This window comes from Petaurus breviceps, unplaced genomic scaffold (assembly GCF_028583685.1).
Source record: "Petaurus breviceps papuanus isolate PSGF00001 unplaced genomic scaffold, PetGlider_PUasm1.0 207, whole genome shotgun sequence".
In the NCBI taxonomy this organism is placed as follows: Eukaryota; Metazoa; Chordata; class Mammalia; order Diprotodontia; family Petauridae; genus Petaurus; species Petaurus breviceps.
In genome coordinates this window covers 8788541-8812929 of record NW_027185850.1, presented here as the reverse complement: position 1 = coordinate 8812929, position 24389 = coordinate 8788541, and the positions used below count along the sequence as shown (strand labels likewise).

General features: G+C 42.7%; 3 protein-coding genes across 6 annotated transcripts in view; 1 reads left to right on the top strand and 2 right to left on the bottom strand.

Annotated features, from left to right (window-relative positions):
- The window catches only part of LOC138164885 (mesoderm induction early response protein 1), a 485607-nt gene that overhangs the window by 339973 nt on the left and 121245 nt on the right, over positions 1-24389 (top strand). The window lies entirely within an intron of this gene.
- Positions 10836-12960, bottom strand: LOC138164782 (insulin-like peptide INSL5). Its single transcript, XM_069092734.1, has 2 exons — positions 12789-12960; positions 10836-11053 (listed from the first exon to the last, which is right to left on the bottom strand). Exons 1-2 carry the CDS (start codon positions 12958-12960, stop codon positions 10836-10838), a joined length of 390 nt encoding a protein of 129 aa, XP_068948835.1.
- LOC138164880 (dynein axonemal intermediate chain 4-like) overlaps positions 17159-24389 on the bottom strand; it is a 62664-nt gene continuing 55433 nt past the window's right edge. For 3 of the 4 annotated variants that reach the window (XM_069092813.1, XM_069092815.1, XM_069092814.1), the window contains 3 exons: positions 23959-24185; positions 20909-21065; positions 17159-18758 (listed from right to left, as the gene is read on the bottom strand). In XM_069092813.1, the coding sequence (XP_068948914.1) occupies positions 18711-18758; positions 20909-21065; positions 23959-24185 (432 nt within the window). In that variant the 3' untranslated portion in view covers positions 17159-18710. The remainder of the gene's footprint in view (positions 18759-20908; positions 21066-23958; positions 24186-24389) is intronic. The other variant, XR_011169208.1, reaches the window with a different exon arrangement.

Sequence of the window (24389 nt, the reverse complement as noted above, 5' to 3'; positions counted from 1 at the left end):
TATCAACTAAAAAACTCCTTGAAACAGTTAACAACTTTGGCAAAGTTGAAGGATGTAAAATAAACCCATATAAATCACCAACATTTCTGTATAATATGAACAAAACCCATCAGGAAGAGAGAGAGAAAAAAATCCCTCTAAAATAATTGCAGGCAGCATAAAATACTTGAGTCTACCTATCAGGAAACACATAGGAAATATATGAATACAACTCCAAAACACTTTTCTGAAATTTAAGACAGATCAGTAGGACAAGGTCAATATAACAAAAATGACAATACAACCTAAATTAATTTACTTAGCACCATACTGATCAAACTAACAAAGAATTATTCTATAGACCTTGAGAGGAAAAATAACAAAAATTTATCTGGAGGAACAAAAGGTGAAGAATATCAAGGAAATGAATAGAATTTTTTTAAAAGTGAAAGAAGGAACTTTTACTGGTATCAGATCTCAAATTATAATCATCAAAACAATCTGGTACTGGATAAGAAATTGAGTGGTTGATCAATGGAATAGATTAGGTATACAGTGTAGAGAAGTAAATGACCACAGTAACCTAGTGTTTGAGAAACTCAAAGATCCAAACTTTGGGGGCAAGAACTCACAATTCAACAGCTGAACTGGTGACTCAAGCTCATCCTTCTCTCAGGTGAAAAGTCATCTTTTAATAATGTGTCTGTAGGAGGTTGGTAAGAGTTCCCAGTACATCCACATTGGTCTCAAGACAGTCAATTTCTTTTTTCCTTTCTCATTGAAGTTGACACTTTGTGTCTTAAGAATTTCATTTTTCAGAGCTCCTCATCCCTACTAGCTGATGCTACCTGTTGACTTTTTGTCCACAGGTTCCTACTGATCCTTCCTCTTAGCCCTTCGAAATATATTCTATCAAAACATTGGGTGCAATTAAATAATGCCTGGTTCTCCTCTCTTCCATTACAAGTCCAGTGAGAGTGGTCTCTTCTACCCAAGGTTTTCATTTTTCTTCCCTCCAGCAATGAGTTCCCATCCTGTGGTTGAAAATCAAGTTCAGAATGTCATTTCCCTTTGTTAGTTCCTCTACTTTTTGAAGGACAGAATGATTATTAAGACAAAGTCAGGAAAATATTAATTTCCTGCCTTTGAGAAAGAAAATGGACTAGCAGATATCTGGATAATTGAAGTCCTTTACTATTTAACTATATCATGCCTGTGTGACAGATTTGTTATTTCCTTCCCAGATTCCTCATCTGTTAAGGCAGCTAGGTGGTAAAGTGCATAAAGTGCTAGATCTAGAGTCGGAAAGACCTGAGTTCAAGTCCAGCCACAGACATTTACTAGGTGGGTCATCTAGAGAAAATCACTTAACCTTTGTTTACCTCAGTTTCCTCATTTGTAAAACGGGAATCATAGTAGCAGCTACCTCCCAGAATCGTAGTGAGGATCAAATGAGATAATATTTGCAAAGCTCCTGGCAAATAGTAGATGCTTAATAAATGTTATCTTCCTCTTACTTTCTTCTTTCCAGAAAGTCTGCCATCTACTCTAATTACAAAATTCTTCTGCTTCTTCCATTAAGCTTTGCTTTCCACCAAGCTTTATCCAAATGGTTCCTGTAATCTCTCACATGAATGTATTTTCTTACTAGATAAGGCTACTCATTCTCATCCTTACTATATTTATATTACCCTCTTTCCTCTGAATAAAGTAAACCCATTCAAAGTCACATCCTGGTCACTAATTTCATTCCACCTTGTCTCAGTGATGCCTAAATTAGTTACCTAATAGTCTCAATGATACATCAAATTTTTCTCCTTGAACTGGGATGCCCCACTTCACTTGTTGCATAAATATTATGCCACAGATTATTGGAATAAGTGAGTGGTATTATGGACAGAGTTTTGGAATCAGAGAGATCTGAGTTCAAAACCTTCCTCAGACACTTAGTAGCAGTGGGACCCTGGATAAGTCCTTTAACTTTGATAAGACTCAAATTTCTTCATCAGAAAAATGGGAATAACATAATGCCTGCCTCCCAGGGTATAATGGCAAGCACAGAATTAGTTCACACCTTGTTTCAGCTATTGAATTAACACCTTGTTTCAGTCTGTTAAGAAGCTGACATGTGAACTACACAACTTGTGAAGTCCTGGGGTGGAACTAATGAACATATAAGGAGAGCCCCAGGGCTAGAGACATCAGGAGGTGAAAAGAGGACTCTTGTGGTGGCAGAGTCAAGGAGAATACTTGTAGTACCCCAGCACTCTGTCTGCTCTGTCTGTGTTTATGTTTGTTTGTGATCCTTTGTACAGAAGCCCTGGGACCTTATTGGAAGCCCTGAAAGAGAATTTTCTGGTTGTATGTTTATAGAAGTCCTGGAGGAGGGTTTTGGAGGTCCTGGGACTTTACTGATGATTTGTGCTGACCTCTGGGACCTTGTTTGTGAGTCATGATTTGATTTGAGTTTGATGATTTGTGTTGAGTTCTCAGACCTTGTTGGTGGGTCTGAGTTGATTTCACAGGCAGATAGTGAATTGATGATGGTGCCAGCAATGTGTGTAAATATTATTGTGGCTCTGTAAAGCTTTGTGTTCCCAGAAACAGGAACTGTGAAGGACTTGAGGTGGACGGGACACTGTGAGCTTCCATATGGAATGGGAACTGGACAAAGAACTGAACAAGGAGCTGAACAAAGAACTGGGAGCTGCCTGCCTTTGAATCCAGGTGAAAGTTGGAGCTGGGACCATAGAAGAGGAACCATGGAAGCTGAGAGCCAGCCTGGAGTAAAGCTGAAAGAAGACTTTACTTGGATACTGTGTACTAACTACAAAGATTATGATTTACTATGACCTAGGGGTGGATGACCTGCGTATTTTCCACTACCCCTTAAGAGGTGACTAAGTAGTGACTGATGACTGAATAGTGAATGATTTGTAAATTAGTGTGCCCCATGAGTGGAGAACTTTTACTATTGTATTTTGTCACCTCTAATGATTGAGTTACTAAATGATTGCACTTTATTGAAAACTATTGTGATCACTTTGGAGAAAACCATGTGGCCATTTTCGTGATAAGTCATTGTGAATGCTGTACCTTGATTCTCTGTGAATGTTTTGCTCTGATTTGTTATTGAATAAATAGAATATTCACTATACTATGCAATCAGAACCTTGAAAGCTGTTCACAGCAGCAGTCCTCTGGAAAGCTGCTCATGCATAGCTTTACACAGGGTGGTAACAAGTATCAAAGAAGGTAACATGCAAAGTGCTTTGCAAACTTTGAAGTATCCTATAAATGTAAACTAGTTAGAATAGGTTCTAGGGTCTGGGGCTCATTTCACTACACTATGCCTGGTACACACACTTCTTGTGCAATCTTGTCATTCAAGACATCTATGGATTAAGACTGAATTGAGGGGATCCATTAGCCATTTGTTTTCCCTGTCTTTTCTTAAGAAAGATATTGGAAAATTGTACATCATTAGAAAACATTTTTTTCAGGATTCTTGGCAATGACAATGAATCCTCATTGTTGACTCTTTTCCCTCTTTCTTCCCTACACCCAATCAATTCTCCAGTCTTGTCAATTCTCCTGGTATAAACTATCTCCCACTCAGCCAGCCCCCTCTCCACTCACCCTGACCCCACGCCATCCCAGGGGACAGGAGTTCAAGCTTTCCTTTGGGGGGATATTGTTTTAGAGACACTTTAAGGGATACTTGGGATACTTTTCTTCTGAAGTATTTCGAGAGCCTCCCTGCCTTCTTTTCCTGCTTTAGCTTTTCTCTAATCTAACCTTCACATTGCTGCTAATTTACTGTTCTGCCTCATGTACCAGGTTAGTTCTTTGGGCAAAAACCTTCAGCAGTGCCCTATTGTGTATAGAACAAACTCTAAACTCGTTCGGCTGCCATTGAGGTGGCACATTGGACAGAGCATGGGCTTGGAGTCAGGAAATCCAGCCTCAGAGACTCACTAGCTATGTGACTCAGAGCAAGCCACATCTCCTGCCCCCAGTTTCTTCCTCCATATGATGGGGATCACAATGTAACCAATTTCCCAAGTTTGAGGATAAATTGAGCTAGTATTTGTGAAGCCTGAAAACCTTAAAACACTATAGAGATGCTAGCTCTTCTCATTGTTATCACCATCATCATTATCAATACACAGCCAGTATGTGTCAATGACAGGACTGGAGCCCAGAATTTCTGTCCTTTGAGGTCAGAGCTATATTCACTACTTCACACTTCCATGGTTCTTTTTTTTAAATTGCTAGCATCATCATCATCATCATCATTATATTTCTCCTTTACCCTTGGAATGTTCTACTTTCTGTGATTCTTTTTGCGTACATTTATATCCCACTTAAACCACAAACATTAGATTGTACACTTACAGGATGGATGTTGAATTGAAATAGATTGTATAACTAGTGGTTCTGATTGTATTTAAAAAGAGTGGGAAAACTTGGCCTGCTGCATCTCTCCTAGAAATTTGCAAACCTCTGGACTAGTGGTTGAATGTTTCAGGAGCAGAAATTCTCAAAGACCATCTGTTCAGTTATGAAGGGGTTTTAATCTGTGCCAGTGGAGATCGTATCCATACCCACCAAATTTCAGACCATTAGAGGAGCTGAAAACAAACTTTTAAAAAATCTCCCATGAATGAAATCCGTGTTAGTTACATATTGTATGGTGATGACTCCAAGTGCACTAATGCACTTATACACACATACACACACAACTGTAAAGTACAGGATAGGCTGTATCTTAATTTTGACCTCTAACTTTCTATTTTCTGAAAGATCGCATGTGTAAAAAAAGTCATTGATTTATTTATTGACTGATTTGAAGGTCATTTTTTTTTACAAGAATCACGGTGTTGGGTGGGGCAGACGGGAGCCCCTGATGACTGCCCAAGCATTTGGGATCTGCCCTTGCCCTAACACATCTGGCTCAATTCTTTTTCACCACAGCCAATCTTGCCCCAGTTAATGGCCATCTCAATGGTCAGTTCTTGCCTCTTTCCTACACTGTTGCTTATTACTTGGTGCTTCCTTATGAGGATTTCATCATCAGGGAACTGAGACAGAGCAAAGGGTGGTCTGTGACGTCATCAGAAAAACTGTTTTGGTTTCTTGCCCCCGAATACTTCTTTTCCTTTGACCCATGAAAGTTTAAAAAAATGGCAATGTTAGAGGCATAATGAGTCAGGGGAAACCTTAGACACATTTGTATTTGGAAAGTGGGAAATTGACAAGCATAATTAGATTGACCTTCCTTGGGTCTTCATTGGGTGTCCAGTGAGAACTAAGGGTTCAGAGGACAAAAAAGTTAAGATCAGAGGACCATAGATTTAAGCTAGAAATGAACTCGGGTACCATTCCTTAAGTGAAATCCCATTTTGAGTGAAAATCTCCTTTTGTTGACAGTAGAAAGAGTCCTTAGAGACCATCTAATTCACTTTGCAGATACAGTTTCACTCCAAAGATGGCCAGTGAATTATCCAAGGTCACTCGGAAAGTTGCAGAACTCGTGTGTTGATTAATTTGATTTATGCTCTAGGTCAAATGAGGGCATCCCACTAAGTGATTTCTAAAGTCTCTTACAATTCCAAAGTTTTATTTTTCTATGAAACCCAATTTTGAAAACATTGTACTGACATTTATGACAGATTTAGATATTTTGTCAGCAGAATTTTAAATTAATTCCACTTAACATTCAAAAAGAAAAAAATTAATAGAAAGTATTCCATCCATTTTCCATAATCTGAGTTCTACTTCATCAAATGCAGTGAGGTCATATTACTCCTCAGTAGCCTCCCAACATGGCCTGATCATTCCCCTGCTTACACACTTACATGTGCTTTCCTCCAACCTGGAATACTCTTTCTCGTCCCCTTCCTCACCCAAATCTCACCTTTCCTTTCGAGTTCGATTCAGGAAGAGCCTTGACATTTCTATTCAGAGAAGGATGACTAGGATCTCACATGGCTATGAGGTCATGCTATATGAGGATCATTCAAAAGAATTGAGAATATTTCTCCTAGAAAAGAGAAGGCTCAGCGAGGACATGCTATTGGTCTTCTGGCATTTGAAAGACTGCTCTCTAATGTTCTACTTGGCCCAAGAGTTCAGTATGGATTGCAAAGAAGCTCATTTACATTTAACATAAGGAACAACTTCCTAACAACGAGAAGCATTCCAAGTGCAAGAGGCTGCCAGTCACCTCCAATTGTTGGCTGGACAGCCACTCATCAGAGATGTGTTCATGGGGATAATTGTTCCAGGTATCATTTAGAGTAGCTGATCTCTGAGGTTCTTTAATTGTATGACCCTTCCCATCTTTGACTATCTTAGGGCACCCCAACCTCTCTCCCTCTTAATTCTCTTTATCCCTGCCCCCATGTCTTTGTACCGGCTGTGTCCCCATACCTGGAATGTGCTCCTTCCTCACTTCTGTCTCTTGGAATCCCTGCTTCCCTTCAGTACTCAGCAGGAATGCCATCTTTTCAGGTCCTCTCAGCTGCTAGGGCATGTTCTCCCCTAGGAATCCCATAGGATCAGAGATTTAAGACTGGAAGGGACCTCAGAGCCCACCTGGTCCAGCCTATTCATCTTACAGATGATCAGACTAAGATTCAGAGAAGTAAAGAGACTTACCCAGAGTGACCAGCTCATTCTGCTGCCTCAGAGGCAGCATTTGAACCCAGGTCTTTCTGGACCCACATCTAGCCCTTTATCATCTGCTGCTCAGTGCTGTTCCAGAAGCTGTAGCTGCTTAAACCTAGGCAGTTGGCTTGTAGTGACTGAACTGTGGTCATGCCAGGGCTTCTAGCAATGGTAGAATAAAGCATGTGCTGTAATGGTAATGGAATTTAAAGATCCCCTTGTATTGGCTTGGTTTTGGGGTTAAGTGTTAAAACCCAGAGCTTGTGAATCCCACTTGTGGGAAGGACTTGTTGATGTGAAGAGAGAGAGCTGCACTGGGAGGAGCTGGTGCCATGAATAGAGAGACCCAAGGAGAGAGAGGTCAGAAGAACTTTTGGGAGCAGCATCGTGGAGGCACACAGAGAGAGAGGATTGCTGGAGTCCAGAGTTGCTGAGAGAGAAACAGAGACAGAGACAGAGAGAACTGCCAGCCAAAGCCACCCAGATTGCTGAGGGCCAGTTGGAGCTGCCCAGAACTTTTGAGATCTGCCACCCAGAGCTGCCAAGAACTGAGGAGGCATCACTGTGGTGCCAGTAATTTTTCTGTCTGTTTTAATGTTATTTTGCCAGATTCATCTGCTGGTAAAGGACAGTGCTGCTGCTGCAGAAGTCCTGGAACCTTGCTGTTGGTTCAGAAGCCCTGAAGGAGGATTTTATTGTCATATGTTTACAGAAATCCTGGAAGAGGGTCTTGCTGATGTTTTCAGGGGTCCTGAGACCATTCTGCAGGCAGAGAGTGAATTGATGAGGACACTGGCAAAGTATATTGTGGCTTTGTTAAGCTTTGTCTTACCAGGAACAGAGATTGCTGAGAACTTGCCTCAGGTCAAGATGAAGAAAAGACCTCTCCTTGGGTATTGAATACTGTGATGATGTTGTAACCTTGTTGTGGCTTAGGGTAGATGGCCTTTGTGCTTTGCACTGCCCCTTTGAGAGGGTGCTTGGTGGTGATGGATGGCATTATAATTCAGTTGTGATTCAGGGGTGGAAAACTTTTGACTTTTATACTTTGTGACTGACCAAATGAATGTATTTTGTTTATGATTGGGAACTAATCTCCAAGTTGAATATAGAGAAGACTTTGTGATTGACTAAATGGATGTACTTTCCAGGGGTGGAATACTTGGACCTTAGTACTTGATTGAATTGAGGACTTACCAAATGACTAAGTTACCCTGTATTTTGATTTTGATTTTCTGTGAATGTTTTGCCTTAATCTGTCACTGAATGAATGGGGTTTTCTATGTTCCTAATCCGAACCTGGAAGTTGCTTGTGCTTGGTATTACAGGTGCCTGGCTCTTCTCTCTTTAGGTAGAGATCACAAGTAAACCCAGGGGTGTGCTGCAGCCAGGGAGCCAGCTGGCAAGCTTTCACTGTGAACACTTAATGCCTAGGAAATTGAGGGCTTGGTTTATTGTTTTGTTGATTTATTTTTTTTGGGAGGGGGAAAAGGAGGGCAACTGGGGTTAAGTGACTTGCCCAAGGTCACATGACTAGTAAGTGTCTGAGGCTGGATTTGAACTCAGGTCCTCCTGACTCCAGGGCCAGTGATCTATTCACTTCGCCACCTAACCACCCTGTTTTGTTGATTTCTAACCATTAAGAAAGTGATGGATAAAAGGGTAGTAATGCAGATTACAGTTCAAAGTGTGTCACGCTTTTGGGGGAGTTGGTTGTTAAACATTTACCAGCATTTGTGTTGTTGAGTTGTTTTCATCATGTCTGGCTCTCTGTGAGCCCATTTGAGATTTTCTTGGCAAAGATACTAACCTGACTTGCCATTTCCTTGTCCAGTTCATTTTACAAATGAGGAAACTGAGGCAAAGAGGGCTAAGTGACCTGGGCCCAGGGTCACACTACTACTAAGTGTGTGAGGTTGGTTTTGCATTCAGATCCTTCTGACTCCAGAGCTCTACCGCATGACCTAGCTTCCCTATTGATGAGCACATCCCTGGGTAAATTGCCACTAAGTGGCCGGTTGTTGCTGTTTTTTTTAATCTGACCTCTGTCAAACCCTCTTTGAAGATATCAGAAAAATCATGGAATTTGAAGATTCAAATGTCTTCTTATAAACATGGAGACATCAGCATCGTTTCAAGTAGCAGGAGGAGGAAAGGAATGAGGAATGATCCTCCAGACAGGCACAAAAGCAGCTGGATGGTAAAGACTGACAGTGAGTACCGGAGGTCCTTAGCAGCCGGGAGCTGTCCGCCACCCACTGGGGAGGCTGCGAGTCGTGATGCAATGAGCATTTGCCATGGAGTCCCATTAAACCGGGAGCTCCTTGAAGGCAGGGACCGGGTTTGTTGTTTGTTGTTGCCTTTCTCTTTATCCCCTATCCCTTAGCACAGTGCCTGGCACATAGTAGGCTCTTCATAAATCAATCCCGTCCCTGAGGAGTCTGCCTCTTGTATCGTCTGTCTCTGCGCCCTCATAACTTATTAAAGTATGACGGCAGTCAGCTCCACTTCCTACTGCTGTTGTGGGCTTTCCTGGCAAGTACCAAAGATGTCAGTGTGCCTGCCCATATTTCATAATTTTACATAGTAATTAGAAATTCACTAACTAAATGCAAAACAAAGTCATGAGAACCCATGCCTACAGCATTCCTGAAGTCATTATTTTGAATACACCCCAGAAAGAATTCCCACCAGGGTCAAGAATTCGAAGCTGCGATAATTCTTCCTGACTGGGATGACCAGTTTCTGCCACAATCTGGCACAATTGCCCCCATCTTGTCTATAAGCAGCAAGAGATATTCTACAGGAAGGAGAGGCACATACACTGGACATCCTGGAAAGGTGAGCCATCCATCATGGATACTGGGACCATACTCTTGTCAGGCCAGTGTGCCTCTAATTGCCCTCTGGATATATAAGTGTAGTTCACAAAAACCTAAAGATTGTAGATATTGAAATGGAAGATACCACAAAAGCCATCTCTTTTTATACATGAGGAAACTGAGACCCAGAACAGTTAAAAACTCATCAAAGGTCATCACCCAAGTGGGAAATAGAAGGATAAAAGTCAATTGAGTCAATCAAGCCAATTGACCTTCCTTAAAATGTCAAGATGCTATGCCTTAACCAGATGAAACCACTTCTCTATTGAATCAATCAGTTAGAGGTTTACAACTAAGGGTGAAAAGGCATCTGAACAGTTCTAATATCTTGGAGCATGATTGGATGAACTACTGTTCCATTTGCACAGAGAGCATTCATGTTAGTTAAGAGAAGTTGACCTACTCTATGGGTCATAAGTAAAATATTAAACTTGTTGTGTACTAGGATTCAAGGATGTAGCAATTTAGCGGTGGAAGCCTCTGGTGGAACCCCTGAGAATGAATCAGGAGGGGACGGGGAGTGCAGGGGAAAGGAGAGTGCCTCAGCCTGGGTGTCCTCCCTCACCAACCATGCTTGCTTGGCCAGAGGAAGGCCTCTAGAACTTTGAAGGGTCAGTGGTAGCATTGGTTGATGGCAGTATCTGAAAGAGGAGATGAGCATAGACTGGAATTGGTGAGAAAAGGCAGAGTCAAGGCCCTAAAGGAGGCCAGCAGAAAAAAAAATACACCAAACCTAAAGGGATCTCCCTGCATACCCCCACCCCCATACAGAGTGGGGGAAAAAGGACTTCCTATAATCCAGAGTTGTCAGTTACCACTTTGCCACACCAGCTTTAATCTTAAGGTCTAGGAAAATAGCTCAAGAGTTTGCATTACCAGCATTATCAGAGGTGAGATTTGAATGAAGGTCTTCTGATAAACTGGTAGGCCAATGGCCTTTCCATTGTACTACAGAGGTTATTGCTGACCATACTTCCTGTTCCACAAACGTTCAGATCATTGGAATATGTCACTGTTTTTAAATTCCACATTTGTGAAGTATATTAACTACACGTTGTACAAAGCTGGCCTCAAACACATACCACACACACACACAACACAAACAGTTGTAAAGAATAGCATAAACTACATCTGGATTTTAACCTCCATTTTCTGAAAAGTTCAATGTGGAAGAAAGCCATTGACTTATTTGCTGATTTATTTATTTATCTGTTTGAAAGCCATCATTTTTACAAGAATCAGGGTGTTGGAAGAGGCAGGTGTGAGGCCCTCACTGTCAAGCTCTGGCCACTGGGTCTTGTCCTAACACAGCTTGCTCAGTTGTGTCATAGTACAGCCGGTCTTGCAGCAGAAAGTGGCCAGATCGCTGGCCTCAGCCTGCCTCTTTCCCTGCCCAGAGTCCTCGGGCTGGTGCTTCTGCATGAGGATTTCATTGTCAGGGGAATTGACGTACAGGAGGTCCATGATGTCATCTGAGGCTCCATTTTTGTCTGACACCTCAAAGTACTTTCCCCCCTCCACTGTGTGAAAGTAAAAAAGAAAAAAAAACACATGTATGACTGTGTCAGAGGGAGGTGGAGTCAGGGCAAATCTGAGACATTTCCACATTAGGAAAGTGGGAAATTCACAACCACCATTGAATTGGCCTTCACTGTTGGCTGCTGGTTGGGGCTCAAGTAGAATTATAAGAATGATCAAACCAAAGGGGCATAGGAATGGACCGGAGGGACCATCTGTCCCTAAATCACATCCCCTGATTGTGCTGAGAGCCAGAAGAGTCTTTAAGGAGCCCCCTCCCTTTACAGATGGAGATGGAGATTACAGGGTCAGGTCCTGGAACTTTCTAGCTTCAGGGCTCATTTTCACTGCACTATGTGACAAAACTCCCCCCAAATAAAATTAAATACTAGTCCAACCCACAAAAGTGGGTTGAAGTGGAGAAAATATTTGATTGGAATTTGAATCTCTAAATTTGAAAATAACACATACATTTGTGAGTGTTCTTTTTTAGATTAACACAACTTCAAATAAATTAGGCAATATAGCACATTAGAGTGCTGGACCTGGAGTGAGGAAGAGTTGAGTTCAAATCTCCCCTCAGACACTATGTTAGCCTGGCAAGTCATTTCACTTTAACTTAACTGGAAAGTCAGTTTCCTCATGTGTGAAATGGGGATAATAATGCACCTAGAAGCCCGCCCCACCCCCAAGGTTGTGGTGAGGATGGATGGGATTGTATTTGTGAGGCACCTTGTGAACTTTCAAGGGCTGTCTAGACCTTGGCTCTCCTTATCAGGCTCTGCTGAACCCTCCTTCTGAAGGGGGCCAGGCCCAGGCTCCCCCAGCAAGCACCTTCTCCTTTCAGAGTACCCTCCCCCCTACCCTCTGGCTAGACTTGGATGCACCATGTTTTCCACATCGTCTTCCCCATTGGAACAAGAGGGCAGAAACTGCCTTTTGCCTTTTTTTGAACCCCCAGCATTTAGTATCTGATGCATAGTTTAATAATCAGTTTAATAAATGCCTATTGATGGGTCTTCACCACAATCCTATGAGATGGATGCTGCAAAGGGTTACTATCTTTCCCACTCTACACATGAGAAGACTGAGGCAGGCAGAATAAGGGGCTTACCCAAGGTCATAAAAGTAACCATCCAGCCTTTGCTCAAAGACCTCTAAGAGGGGAGATCCAAGTCAGGCTATTAACAACGGACAGCTCTGATTTTTAGGAAGTTTTCCTGATACCAAGTCTAAATTGGCTTTTGCACTTTCTATCACATTGTACTTGGGTCTGCCTTCTGGGGCTTTGGCTGGGCTTGGCCCACTCATCCATATCAGATAAGGAGGGGAGTTAGGAGCCTTTGAACCCAGCCCTGATGCTAAAGGAATCCTTGTTCTAACACCCAACAAGTGGGCACCCTGACTCAAAGGCATGCCCACCACATCTCAAGGTGGCCCACCCCTCTTTGGGGCAGCTGTTCACATTGGCACTTTGGGACCTCTACCCCCCAGTCCAGATTCTGCCTTCTGGGGCCAAGTAGAATGAGCCCCATCCCTCATGCTCCCATGTCCCTTCCAGGTATCCTTTTCTTCAGGCTAGACATGCCCAGTTCCTTCAACCTCACCTCATCCAACATGGCCCCAAGGCCATACTCTCGTGGTTGCCCTACTGGACAAGTTCTTAAGTGTAGCTTACTCTTTCCAGGCCTTGTCTGACCATCATCCACAGCAGACAACAACACTCCCTTCTCTTACCTCCGTCTTCAAGAGCCCCCTGCAGGTCCCTCTTCCACCGAGAGCTGCCACAGGTGTAGACAATAGCCCTGATGAAATCTCGCCCACAAACCTTCAGCACCTCCTTGCCTCTCACCCCAGAGAGGGACACCAGGGCTGACAATAAGAAGAAAGCCCAAATGCAGCCCTTCATGTTGCTGATGAGTGAATGAGAACTCAAAGGAGGCACCAGGAAGGGCAGCAACAAAGGGGTCTGAGAGGATCCTGGTCCTCGAGGCTGATTTATACTGAAGGACCCATCCTGCTATTGGGTGGACGTTCACCAAACGATGTTTGCTGAGCACACATTGGGTTGACTAATGGGTTTTATGGCTGTAGGCTTAGGCCACCAGTAAATGTCATTCTTTCTTTAGTGCCAACTACTTCCGATGAAGGTCTCCAGGGAGGATCTTGACCTGCCCCAGCTCGGGGGACTAGAGATCACAATCACTCCTAAATACAAAGTGACATGAATTAAAAAGAGACATTTTGCAAAGCTTATCAGATGTCACTCTGCCTGCTTGGTACCAGAAAAGGACCTGTCCCTACCCAAGCAAATGGAGAAAAAAGAGAAGCCAAAATCCAACCAACCAAAGGGAAAATAGAGGGACATAGAGGAAAAATCAAGCTTCCCCTTTCAGAGTGAGAAACTCTAGCATCAAATGTGCCCTCAGAAGTCAAGGGGCTCAGCTCACAATGTATTAGGGCCCTGGGGTCAACTGGAAATCATAACTTCACCCTCAATTGACAAAGCAAACTTCCTGACTGGGTCAAAATTCTTCCAGGATTCCTTCGGCACAAGAGGGTCAGGCAACTGAATTTCTGTAAATCACCTCTCAGTCTCTCCAACACACACAGTTTCTCCAGGGATCTCATTATAAATATTGTGGTTCCACTGAAAATACAGAAAAAACTTTTCTCTGAACCCTTGTCTATTTGGGCACCCAAAACTTTCCTAACAGATCCTTGACAAAGCACTTACCAAATGAAACAGAGTTTTAAACTCACTCAGTGAGAGGATAAGCAGGCTTTGTTCCAAAGGACAGAGAATAAAGTCAGAAGAGTCTTTGACACATGGGGTTAGGAGTTCCCAGAGAGGAATAAACACAGAGGTTGGCTAGAATCAGCCTCTCAAAGGTCAGATGAGGTCTCTGTGTCTGAACGACCATGGCTGGGCCCATGTACCAGAGCACTGGACTTTATCCCTTACCTTAAGGACCCTCTGAGCTCTGGACCAAAGCATCTAGTCAGACTGCATTCAGTTCTCAGGAGAGGAGGCCCTGACCTTCTAAGAAAAAACTTCATCTCCCTTTTCTTGAACTCTTTGACTCATAAAAATCCAGCAGGAACCACTGGGAATATGATCCATTTTAATTTCACATCTACTCTATACATGTGTACTATATGCCAGGAGTTAGGGGTACAAGAATGTAAGACAACACATTTTACACAGGGATCCCTGGTTTTGAGGACAGTCTAATGGTTGTGGTTTAGGTAAGATCTAATTGGATACAAAAGGAGCCCTAGAAAGTAGGCTATGCCAAGGGCAAAGAAAAAGATAAAAATGACACTAAGAATAATAATAGTAAGGATAGTAACCATACCAGGGGCAGCGTGGAGTTGTGACCGAAAGCACCAACATGGCGCTCTAACCACTGTCCTTCCAAGCTGCTTGTGATGGAATGAGTGCCCTCTCCTCCTGCCCTTCAGTTCCAGGTTCACCACACTGCCCACCCATAGCACTGGTCCATAGTGGTTGATGCGATTGAAGGCTTGGCCACAGACTACCTTTCTATTCCTCCCTTTTTGGGAAACTCTGTTATCTCTCTCCACTTGGTACCCAATCTCAAAGCCATCCCCAGTCATGGTTAGATTGTCTGGTAAGGCCTTTTTGATTCCTTGGCTGGCCCACTCTTGTGGATGGACAAGTGGCTACCCAGAGGGCAGCCTGAAACTTCTGTCACCTACATACCATGGCCAATCCCATACTCAGTTGAGTTCCCACAAGTCAACGTTTGTTTGGAGCAGGGCCTATCCCCAAACCACATATCCAATAGTGATAGCTGTGATTCCCTGTCTAAAAGATAAAATTCCTAAGGGATGTAGCATGGTAAGCCTATATATTTTCAGGTTTGTTATTCCAATGTCCACTTTATAGAAACACAGACTGAGAGTTGGAAGGGACCATCGAATCCAATCCTAAAGGAATCTTCACCATAATGCACCTGACAAAGTGTCAAGTCCAAGAGCTCTCATGAGGAGGAAAACTGCACTGCTCAGAGCTGAGTCTTCCGCCCCCTGCTGTTGGCCCTGCCCTTGGGGAAGATGGAACAAGTCTAACCCTCCCCTTGTAGGACAGCCCTTCAATGTCATGCCCCATCCTCCTCCAAATCCACATCCATATCCACCCTCTCTTCTAGGCTAAACCTCCCAGGTCCTTCAACAGAGCCTCCCATGACTGGAGCCAAAGGCCCCCCAGCTGTCACTGGGCTGTCCTCCTCAGCACAGCCTTTGGATTGTCAGCATCCTTGGTCCCCAGAACTAAGCACCTCACCTCACATGGGGAAGAGCACAGAGGAGCTGTCACCCCCCATTCCTGAAAGCCGTGACTCCTTTTTCCTGCAGTCCAAGATTGTATTTTTTTACTTCCATCTTAACACGATTGACTTCTACTGAGTTTGTGGCACACTAAAATCCCCACGTAGTTATCTGGGCCATTTTAAAAAGTCCTGTGTGAGCTGCCTATTCAACCCAGGGCTCACTTGAGATCTCTTTTCTTGCCACTCAAATGTGGCCTCACCAAAATCTTGCAAAATCTTCAGGAATCATTCCGATCTTCATTGCTGGGGGGCAGTGACTTGTGTCTGGGTGATGGATGAGTCTCTGGGCTGCAAGGTCAGGCCTCCTTGTAACATGTCAGAGGTTCCCAAGCCTCTTCCTCAAGAGACACCTAAGTCTTAGGGACATGTTCTCCCTGTCAGGAGACTGAGTCTGTCTAGCTCCATCACTCATGAGAATCAGGGCAGGGGGATGCTGGTTGTTAGGAGGACTTGGGCCGGTTGGCACGGGTCTTGGATAAATCATTATTTGTTTCCCCTCTGCCCCAACTTACCATCTTCCTCCTTCAGACTCTTACAGTCTGCAGCTGACAAACCAAAGCTAAAGGGCAGCTATTCAATTGGCAGCTTGTGGTGACACTTATTATGTTTTTCCAGGTTTAGGTGTGGGAATGGCAAACTGATCTTGGATTGTTTTATTCGGTCTCCTTTCCTCTAGTCTTCTATGGATTGTGGATAAGGGACCAGAATTGTCCATTCACAAGGCGTAATGGATAGGGCACAGGGTTTGGAGCTGGGAAGATCTGAGTTCAAATTCATTTCTCACTTTGTAGCTGTGTGATCTCAGACAAGTCACTTACCCTTTTTAGCCCCAGTTTCCAGCTCTGTGAAATGGATGTAATTATGACACCTTAACAGAGTTGTGGGGAGGATCAAATGAGATAACGTGTATTCTGCAAACCTTATAAACCCTAAATAAATGCTAACTATTATTATCATTAGTGTTAAAAAAAAAAAAAAAAGAGCCTGTGACCAAGCAGTTGAGACTTGCCCTTTCAAGGAAGGAAGACCATGTAGCATCAGAAAAAGTTCTAGCTGGTGCAATGGAAAGAAAGCTGGTCTTGGAATGAGGAAGACCTGGGCTCAGGCCCTATTTCTGACCCATGCTGGCTGTATGACTTGGGAAAGTCACTACCTGTCAGCAAGCAATTCTCCAAGACTAAGCTGTGGGGAAAGGGCTGTCTCCACCCATGGAAGGAGTTCCCTCCAGTCATGAAGTCACAGGTCCAGACTCGATCCCAGGAGAACTGAGGAGCCTCTCGGTTCAGTACACCTGGATTCTGGGACTCCCTGGCCATTCTGCTCCAAAGGGGCCCTTCCCTGTCGCAGCCACAGCCTGTGGCGTCTCCACAATCACGACCCTCATACATCTACAGCAGCCCAGTTTTTACACTGCCTCTGAGAAGACTCCCCACCAATCACAGGGCTTGTTTAGGATGCCGCTGCAAGGCAGCAAAATGACAGCCTTCTGGAAATCAACACCCATAGAGTTCCACCCAATGACTGATGCTCTCTTGGCCATGAGCAGCATGGGAAATGGAGTCCCAAAGACTTTCCCTCACCCATGCTCACTACTGTTTAGACTTGTACCACCATGCCTTTGGGAGGGAGGGGCCAGGACAGTGTTCTTTAGACCAGAGTATTCCTTGGTGGGCAAAGTGATCATAATTATTGAGAAATTTAAAGATCAGAAAAATCACGTACATAAAAAATGCAATGAAACTCCAGACAAGGAAGGAGCCAAGATTTCAAACTTTATTCATTTATCAGCAGTCTTGTAAAAGCCTGGCTTTTAAGACAACACAAAAGAGAATCAAATCACCACCTACACTGCTAAGAGATTTTTTAAAAAGCCTTATCCTAACAAAGCTCAAAAGCAACTTTTTTGTGAATTGTCTGCTTGTTTAAAAGATGAGTCTGAAAGAATAAACAACACTAATAATTGTTTGTGGCAGAAATAGCTGAGCACAGTGGGGGAGCTCTCAAGCTGTACTGAGTCTATGCTTAATGGAACCCAACATTTCACAGGGAATTTACTGAATCACTGCTGTCCAGTCTTTCCATCTCCACTTGGTAAGTTGTTATATGATTTTTTTAAATGCCCCAGGATCACATCAATGCCGAGGTTGGTAAAATCCAAAGTTTCAACAAAATCAAAAACAATGCTGTTTACAGAAGCTACCATGAGCATCACACATGAACAGCAAACACTGGGTCTTGTTAGAAAGCCAGTACCCCTGTTATGGGTTGCCCAGGCTTGCTTAGGGGTCATTACAGAGGTTACCTAGTGAGGTGAGGTCCTAATCTGTCTGGGGGCCTGGAGAATTCCTGGAAAGCTGTGCCAATTCCAGAACTCCCTTAAAAAAGGGAAACTGAGGTCCACCATGGACTAGCCAGGGTCTGCCAAATGGTATCCTCTGAATCACCCTCAGAATGAACCTAATATCACAGGGGTTCTCCAGCTCAATACCAGTTGTATCTGATTTATTCTGGACCTGCCTCTCAGCACATTGCAGTCTGGACTCTCAAGCCCAGCACCAGCCTTTGGTCATGCTGGTGAGCAGATGCCCAGAAGCTTATCTGTGCCAGATGGGTTACAAAGCAGGTCCGTGAGGCCACCTAGCCCAGAATCTGCTAGTCCGACATGTTCTGGAATAGCTTTTCCCAAGTACTAAGTGTGATCTGTAAGAAGCTACTGTCACATAATCCAACCAAGAACTATAGCCTAACCAATTCCAGGAGAAAACTCCTACCCCCAGTAAGTGGAGGAATCAAGTGCCCAGACTAATTTTTAAAAATCAGGGAGAAACCTAATTCATAAGTACTTCGGGGAACAATCAGAGTTTCATAAACACTAGATGAAAAATTTATTCTTCATTCAGTGCCCTTAGGACTCTTTACCCTGTTAATACACAGCAAAGTTTTGAATCTAAAAAAAATTGTCAAGTTATGTTATTAAAGTCAAAGTATTTTCCATATAATTTGGGTTGTTAAATGATACCAATTAAATGATAGGTGATTTCACTACCATCCTCTGGAAGTTTCCACAAGAAAGCTGGAGAACTTCTGATAGTGTTTTATATAATCAGTTTAAATCACATAAAAACATACCAATAAGCCTTTCAATTTGATTTATTCTAAAATTAATTATAAAGTAAAAATACAGATAATATTCTGCCTAAGGCCAAAATCAAAGAATCAATCCCAGGCACAGAAGATAGATGCTATTTGATGTAAAAACCCAGTCTACTTTCTCTTTATAAAAAGTATCAGCATCAATACATTACTAAACACTGTGTGCCTCAGGTCCAAGTAAAAGGTCAATGGCATCCTCCTAGAAAGAGAAAACGAAGCACACAATTACAATGCTAGAAAAATCTAAGTGAAGTTGTTTCTAAAACGTCATTTACAGGTAATGGAGTAGTGCTATACATATAGTTAACCAGTAAGAATAGAAAATGTCAACTAGTCAAGGTGAGTTTAAAAAAAAACAATTATTTTCATTTTCCATCATAAACTAATTCTTTGCTATAAATGTTCCTTTTAATAAAGCTTGATACATAATTTTGCAAGAATGTCCCTGTATGTTAAAGTCATAACCTTCTCTAGGCATTGGTTTCTTAATTTGTAAAATGATGGGGGAAGGAGAAGGAGTAAGTAAATTACATGTGTAGTTTATTTAGGAAAGATCCTTAATACCTCTAAAACTCTGATTCTACTAATTGACAAGAAATTATCCTGGGGTGCTAAATTCTCAGACAAACTCAATAATGTTATATAAGTTTAATTATGGTAAATGCTATTTACAGATTTTGGACCAGCTACTAGTGCCTTGGCTCCCCAAATTATCTTGTATGTTTTATATATATATATATATGTACTTCTGTGTGAACACATTGAGAAAGTAAGCTTTGTGAAGGCAGGGAAGGTTTCATTTTTGTCTTTTATCCCTAGAGCCTCCGCAAAGTGCTTGGCATGTAGTAACCACTTAAAAAATGCTTGACTTGGGATAAAATGCCATGACATTAGAAGAGGCATCTAGGTAGTGCTGCAGATAAAGAGTCAGACCTGGGGTCAGGAAAACTCATCTTCCTGAGTTCAAATCCAGCCTCAGACCTTACTAGCTGTGTGTCCCTGGGCAAGTCATTTAACCCTTGTTTCCTCAGCTGTAAAATGATCTTAAGAAGGAAACTGCAAACCACTCCAGTGTCTTTGCCAAAAACAAAACCCCAAATGGGGTCACAAAGAATCAGACATGACTGAACAACAATGAAATTATATTATCAGCTATGAACGCCCTCACTGAATGAGGCAATCACAATTCTTTTACAGTGGATGAGAATAAGGTTCTAATATGATATTCTCCAGATTAAATTCTGGTATTAAAGTCAGCAGTCAAGTCAAAGGAGGCATTTTTGAAATTTGTCCACTTCTCATGAAGCTCTAACCCAGCTTTATGAAGTTCTCTGGATCAGGCATTTTTATGGTCCAGGGCAACTCATTTTTAAAGGCCCATGTAAGATGTAGGCCATCTTATGTGTTCTCATTCTCGTGTGTTATTTAAATTTTCTCATAAGAAATAAAAAGGTTTGTTATACTATCAACTACAATAAAATAATAAAACTGATTTATTTTGGCTTTTCTTACAAATGGCTTTTAGTAGAAATATAAAAATCAGAGCATTTAAAAAAACTGTGAATAGTGAATAGAGCCTCGGTCCAGGAGTCAGGAGATCCTGAATTCAAACCCAGCCTCAGACACTTGACACATTTACTAGCTGTGTGACCTTGGGCAAATCACTTAATCCCAATTGCCCTGCCCTCCCCACTCCAAAAAAACCCTTTGAAATCAAAGAAAATTTGAAAAATGATTTTGCCCCACTAATCCCAAATAATAATATCTAACTAAAAATAATGTTTGAAGAAATAATTCACTTTTGAAATCTTGTGGATTTTTGAAAGTGGATGTTGTTATTCAGTCCTTTAAGGGGTGTCTTTGTGACACCATTTGGGTGTTTTTTTCTTGGAAAAGATATTGGAGTGGTTTGCCATTTCCTTCTCTAGTTTTTTTTACAGATGAGGAAACTGAGGCAAACAAGGTTAGGTGACTTGTCCAGGGTCACACAGCTGGTTAGTGTCATTTGAACTCAGGTCTTCCTAACTCTAGGCCTAGCACTCTACTGCACCATCTAGCCACCCCTAATAAGAGTATAGAATAAAGCTAACAGAATAAGGATCCTCTCCCTCTAGCTGGGCAATGGTGAGGAGAAGGCTGAAGCCCGAAGACACAATGATCAACCTTGCCAAATTATTATCTGTAAAATCTTTGAACAAGCCGTGATGCGCCTCTCAAGAATGGACATTTCATCAACAGATATGCCAAGTGCAGAAAGAGGAGGGAAAGGAAACATCTTCTGAGAGCTCTGGCATTTCTGTTGAGAATCTGCAATTGTCAGTTACATGTGTTTTCTGATTCTGATCATACCCGGCCGCTCTCTGAGTAAACCGGCATGTTCTTCAATTCATACACGACAACTTGTCCTTCACTGTCTCCAATTAAAATGCAGTCGGTATTTTTAGCAAAGAGGACGGTTGTAAACTTCACTCCTGGGTTAGCCACATTCACGATGATAGGATCCAAACTGCAAGAAAAAAGCATTAACTGAGTGAAGTTAAAAGCTCACAGTGACATGCATTTACTCCCACGTGACCCCGTCCCTGGAATACCCTCCTTCTGGCATTCTGCTTTCCACCCCCATCTTTACCTATACCCATCCTTCGATGCCCTGCTAAAGTTCTCTCTTCCTCATTAAGCCTTCTTGTCTGGAAGTGACTTCTTCCTAATCTGATCTGACAGTTCTTTATACTTATTATGACTACATATTAAAATTCATTTCATATTTATCAATGGACATGCTTTTTTTCCTCCTACAAAATAGTAAGATCCTTCAAGGCAGGATCTTCTCCTTCTCCCTCTCCAAGAAGATTGTATAATGCCCTGTACAGAGCTGGATAAGTTACTGGAATGAAGAAAACTTTTTTTTGTATAGTGTATCGATTCAGAATAGAGCTCCTTTCCATAACTCAGTGGTATTCATGCCAAAGGCCCCAAAGTGAGCAGCTTGTGCTTGCTGTCCTGTCATCATCCCTGCCATTTTATCCCTCTATCAGTGCTGGCACACTCCTCTTTCCCATTCCTTGCTAATCTTTAGTCTGTCCAAAAGTCCCCAAGGCGGTGCTTTGCCTAAATCTACCCTCCCTCGAGGATCCCAAGCTTCAAAATTCCACCCTTCTCCAAGGTAAAGCGAAACGGCCATTTTCGCAGTGTATTAGCTGGGTGACATTACTCCTGGAAAAACTATAGCTTTGTTGGCAAAGTGACGTAGGCTGCCCAGATTGGCCTTAGCTTTCCCTCCAAGGAGCAAGTGTCTTTTGATTTCAAGGCTTCCGTCATCATCTGCATTGGTCTGTGAGCCCAAGGACATAAAATATGATACTGCTTCCATTTCTTCTCCCTCTGTTTGCCAGAAAGTGATGGAACCAGTTGCCAAGATATTCGTTTTTTTAAATGTTAAGCTTCAAGCCAGCTGACACTCTCCTCTTTCTCCCTCATCAAGAGGCTTGATAGGTCCTCCTCACTTTCTGCCATCAGAGTGGCATCATCCGCATATCTGAGGTTGCTGATACTCCTTCTGGAGCCCTGGCATTTTACATGATGTACTCTGCATGTAAGCTACACAAATAAGACAGAAATACACATCCTGGTCATGCTGCTTCTTCAATCTTAAACCAATCAGTTGCTCTGTGTTCGGTTCCAGCTGTGGCTTCTTGGCCTGCATACAGGCTCCTCAGGAGACAAGGAACATGATCTAGTCCTCCCATCTCTTTGAAGACTGGCCACATTTTGTTGTGATCTAGAGTCAAAGGCTTTGACGTACTTAAAAAAACAGACTGATATTTTTCTGGAACTTCCTTGCTTTCTTCATAATCCAACAAATGCTGGAAATTTGGTCTCCAGTTTCTTTTTTTTTTTTGAGGGGGGAAGGCAAGGCAATTGGGGTTAAGTGACTTGCCCAAGGTCACATGGATATTAAGTGTTGAGTGTCTGAGGCCATATTTGAACCCAGGTCCTCCTGACTCCAGGTGCTCTATTCACTAAGCCACCTTGCTACCCCAAAATATTATATGCACTAATAGCAATATGGTTGTTTGGGGGGGGTTGCCTTTTGGAGGGCAAATGGGGTTAAGTAACTTGCCCAAGGTTACACGGCTAGTTTTTCTGTTAAGTGTCTGAGGCCGGAACAGAATTTGGGTCCTCCTGGCTGTGGCGCCGGCACTTTACTCCCTGCGCCACCTAGCCGGTGCTCTCACTGGTCTCCTTTCTTTGCCTCTGAAAACCAACCTGCTCTTCTGGTAATTCTCAGTTCATGTACTGCTGAAGCCCAGCTTGCAGAATTTTGAGCACAAACTGCTGGAGTGTGAAACGAGTGCCAGTGTTCCATCGTTTGAGCATTCCTTGGCATCTCCCTTTTTTGGATTGGGACATACAGTGATCTTTTCTAAACCAGCGGCCACTGCTGAGTTTTCCAAAGTTTCTGCATATTGAGGGCAGCACTTTTAACAGCAGCACCTTGAAGAAGCAAGCACCCCAAGTGTCCTCAGGGTGTCTGCCACCACAGGTTCTTAGATCTGCTTTGTTAAAGGAAAGCAACTCAAAATGGGTTAACAAGCTTACTTTAATCAGTCAAACATGTATCGTTTACCTAGTTCAGGGGAAAGAGGTCAGCACCCTTAACTTCAGAATATACAGACAGAATTATCAAGTCAGAGAAACAGATCAAGTAGACAGATTTCCAAACTGTCCAACCATTACATCCATACCAAACAACATCTGGGTTTCAAAGCCAGGGGGCTCTGGACAACGGCTAGCCCAGAGTTTCATCAAATCACAGAACACTTCTCAAAGTGAGCCCCAAAAACAAAGCCTCACATCTGGGCTTATATAGCCTTCTCCTGGCTCAGAGAATGTAACAACCTTTTGGACCCACTGGCCAATCAAAAAGTATCTCCTGAAAAACAAGCCTCCCACCCCAGGCTTCAGGTGCACTTTAGCCTAGGGGCAGGGAAGATCTTCCAAATTTGCATTCCCATTACACACCTTTGAGAGTGTAAATAGTTCAGCTCAAGTCCTACCACCTCTATAAGCCTTAGTGTTAGCAATGCTTCCTGAGGCCTACTTGACTTCATTCTCCAGAATATCTGGATAACCACATCACTGTGGTTACTGGTGACACTGAGATCTTTCTTGGGGTCTAGTAACCACACCATCTTGGTTATTGGTGATGCTGAGATCTTTCTTGGGTAGCTCTTTTGTGCATTCTTGTCCTCCACCCTCTACACATATTCAGAATTTGACTTTAAAGGTAATGGTCCTATAGCTCAAAAACAAAGCTGTCTTATTAAGAAAACTGTTACATGGTCCTAAGGAATTCATTAGTACTGAAAACATTCTCAAGTCAAGAAAAACACACTCACATACTGCAGTGGAGGTCCCAGATCTCAACTCTATGTTCATTTGCTGCTGCAAAAATGTAGGATGACTTTGGAGACCAGGCAATATCATAAATCACATGAGTAGTCGTATAAAAACTTAAATATGGCTTAAAGTTGTCCTGTTGCCACAGATTCACACCCCAGTCTGCAGAGCAGCTTAGGAATGCTTCATAGCAAAACGGGTTCCATGCTATCCTGTACACAGGACCCTAGAAATGAAATAAATACAGTCCAATACCAACACAAATAGTCCCCAACTTATATGAACCCCTGCAAATGGTCATCTAGGAATAGCCACTGGCCACAGAAATGGAAGGAAGGGGAGAGGGAGAGACAAAAGGAAGGAGGAAAGAAAAGAAAGGAAGAAAAGAAAGGAAGGAAGGAAGGAAGGAAGGAAGGAAGGAAGGAAGGAA

Bases quoted from the DNA above. Each gene is read 5' to 3' on its own strand.
- LOC138164782 (XM_069092734.1), bottom strand. From the start codon at position 12,960: ATGAAGGGCTGCATTTGGGCTTTCTTCTTATTGTCAGCCCTGGTGTCC. The intron at 11,054-12,788 runs GTAAGAGAAGGG...ACTTTCACACAG, and splicing joins GGGGGCTCTTGAAGACGGAG to TGGAGGGGGGAAAGTACTTT.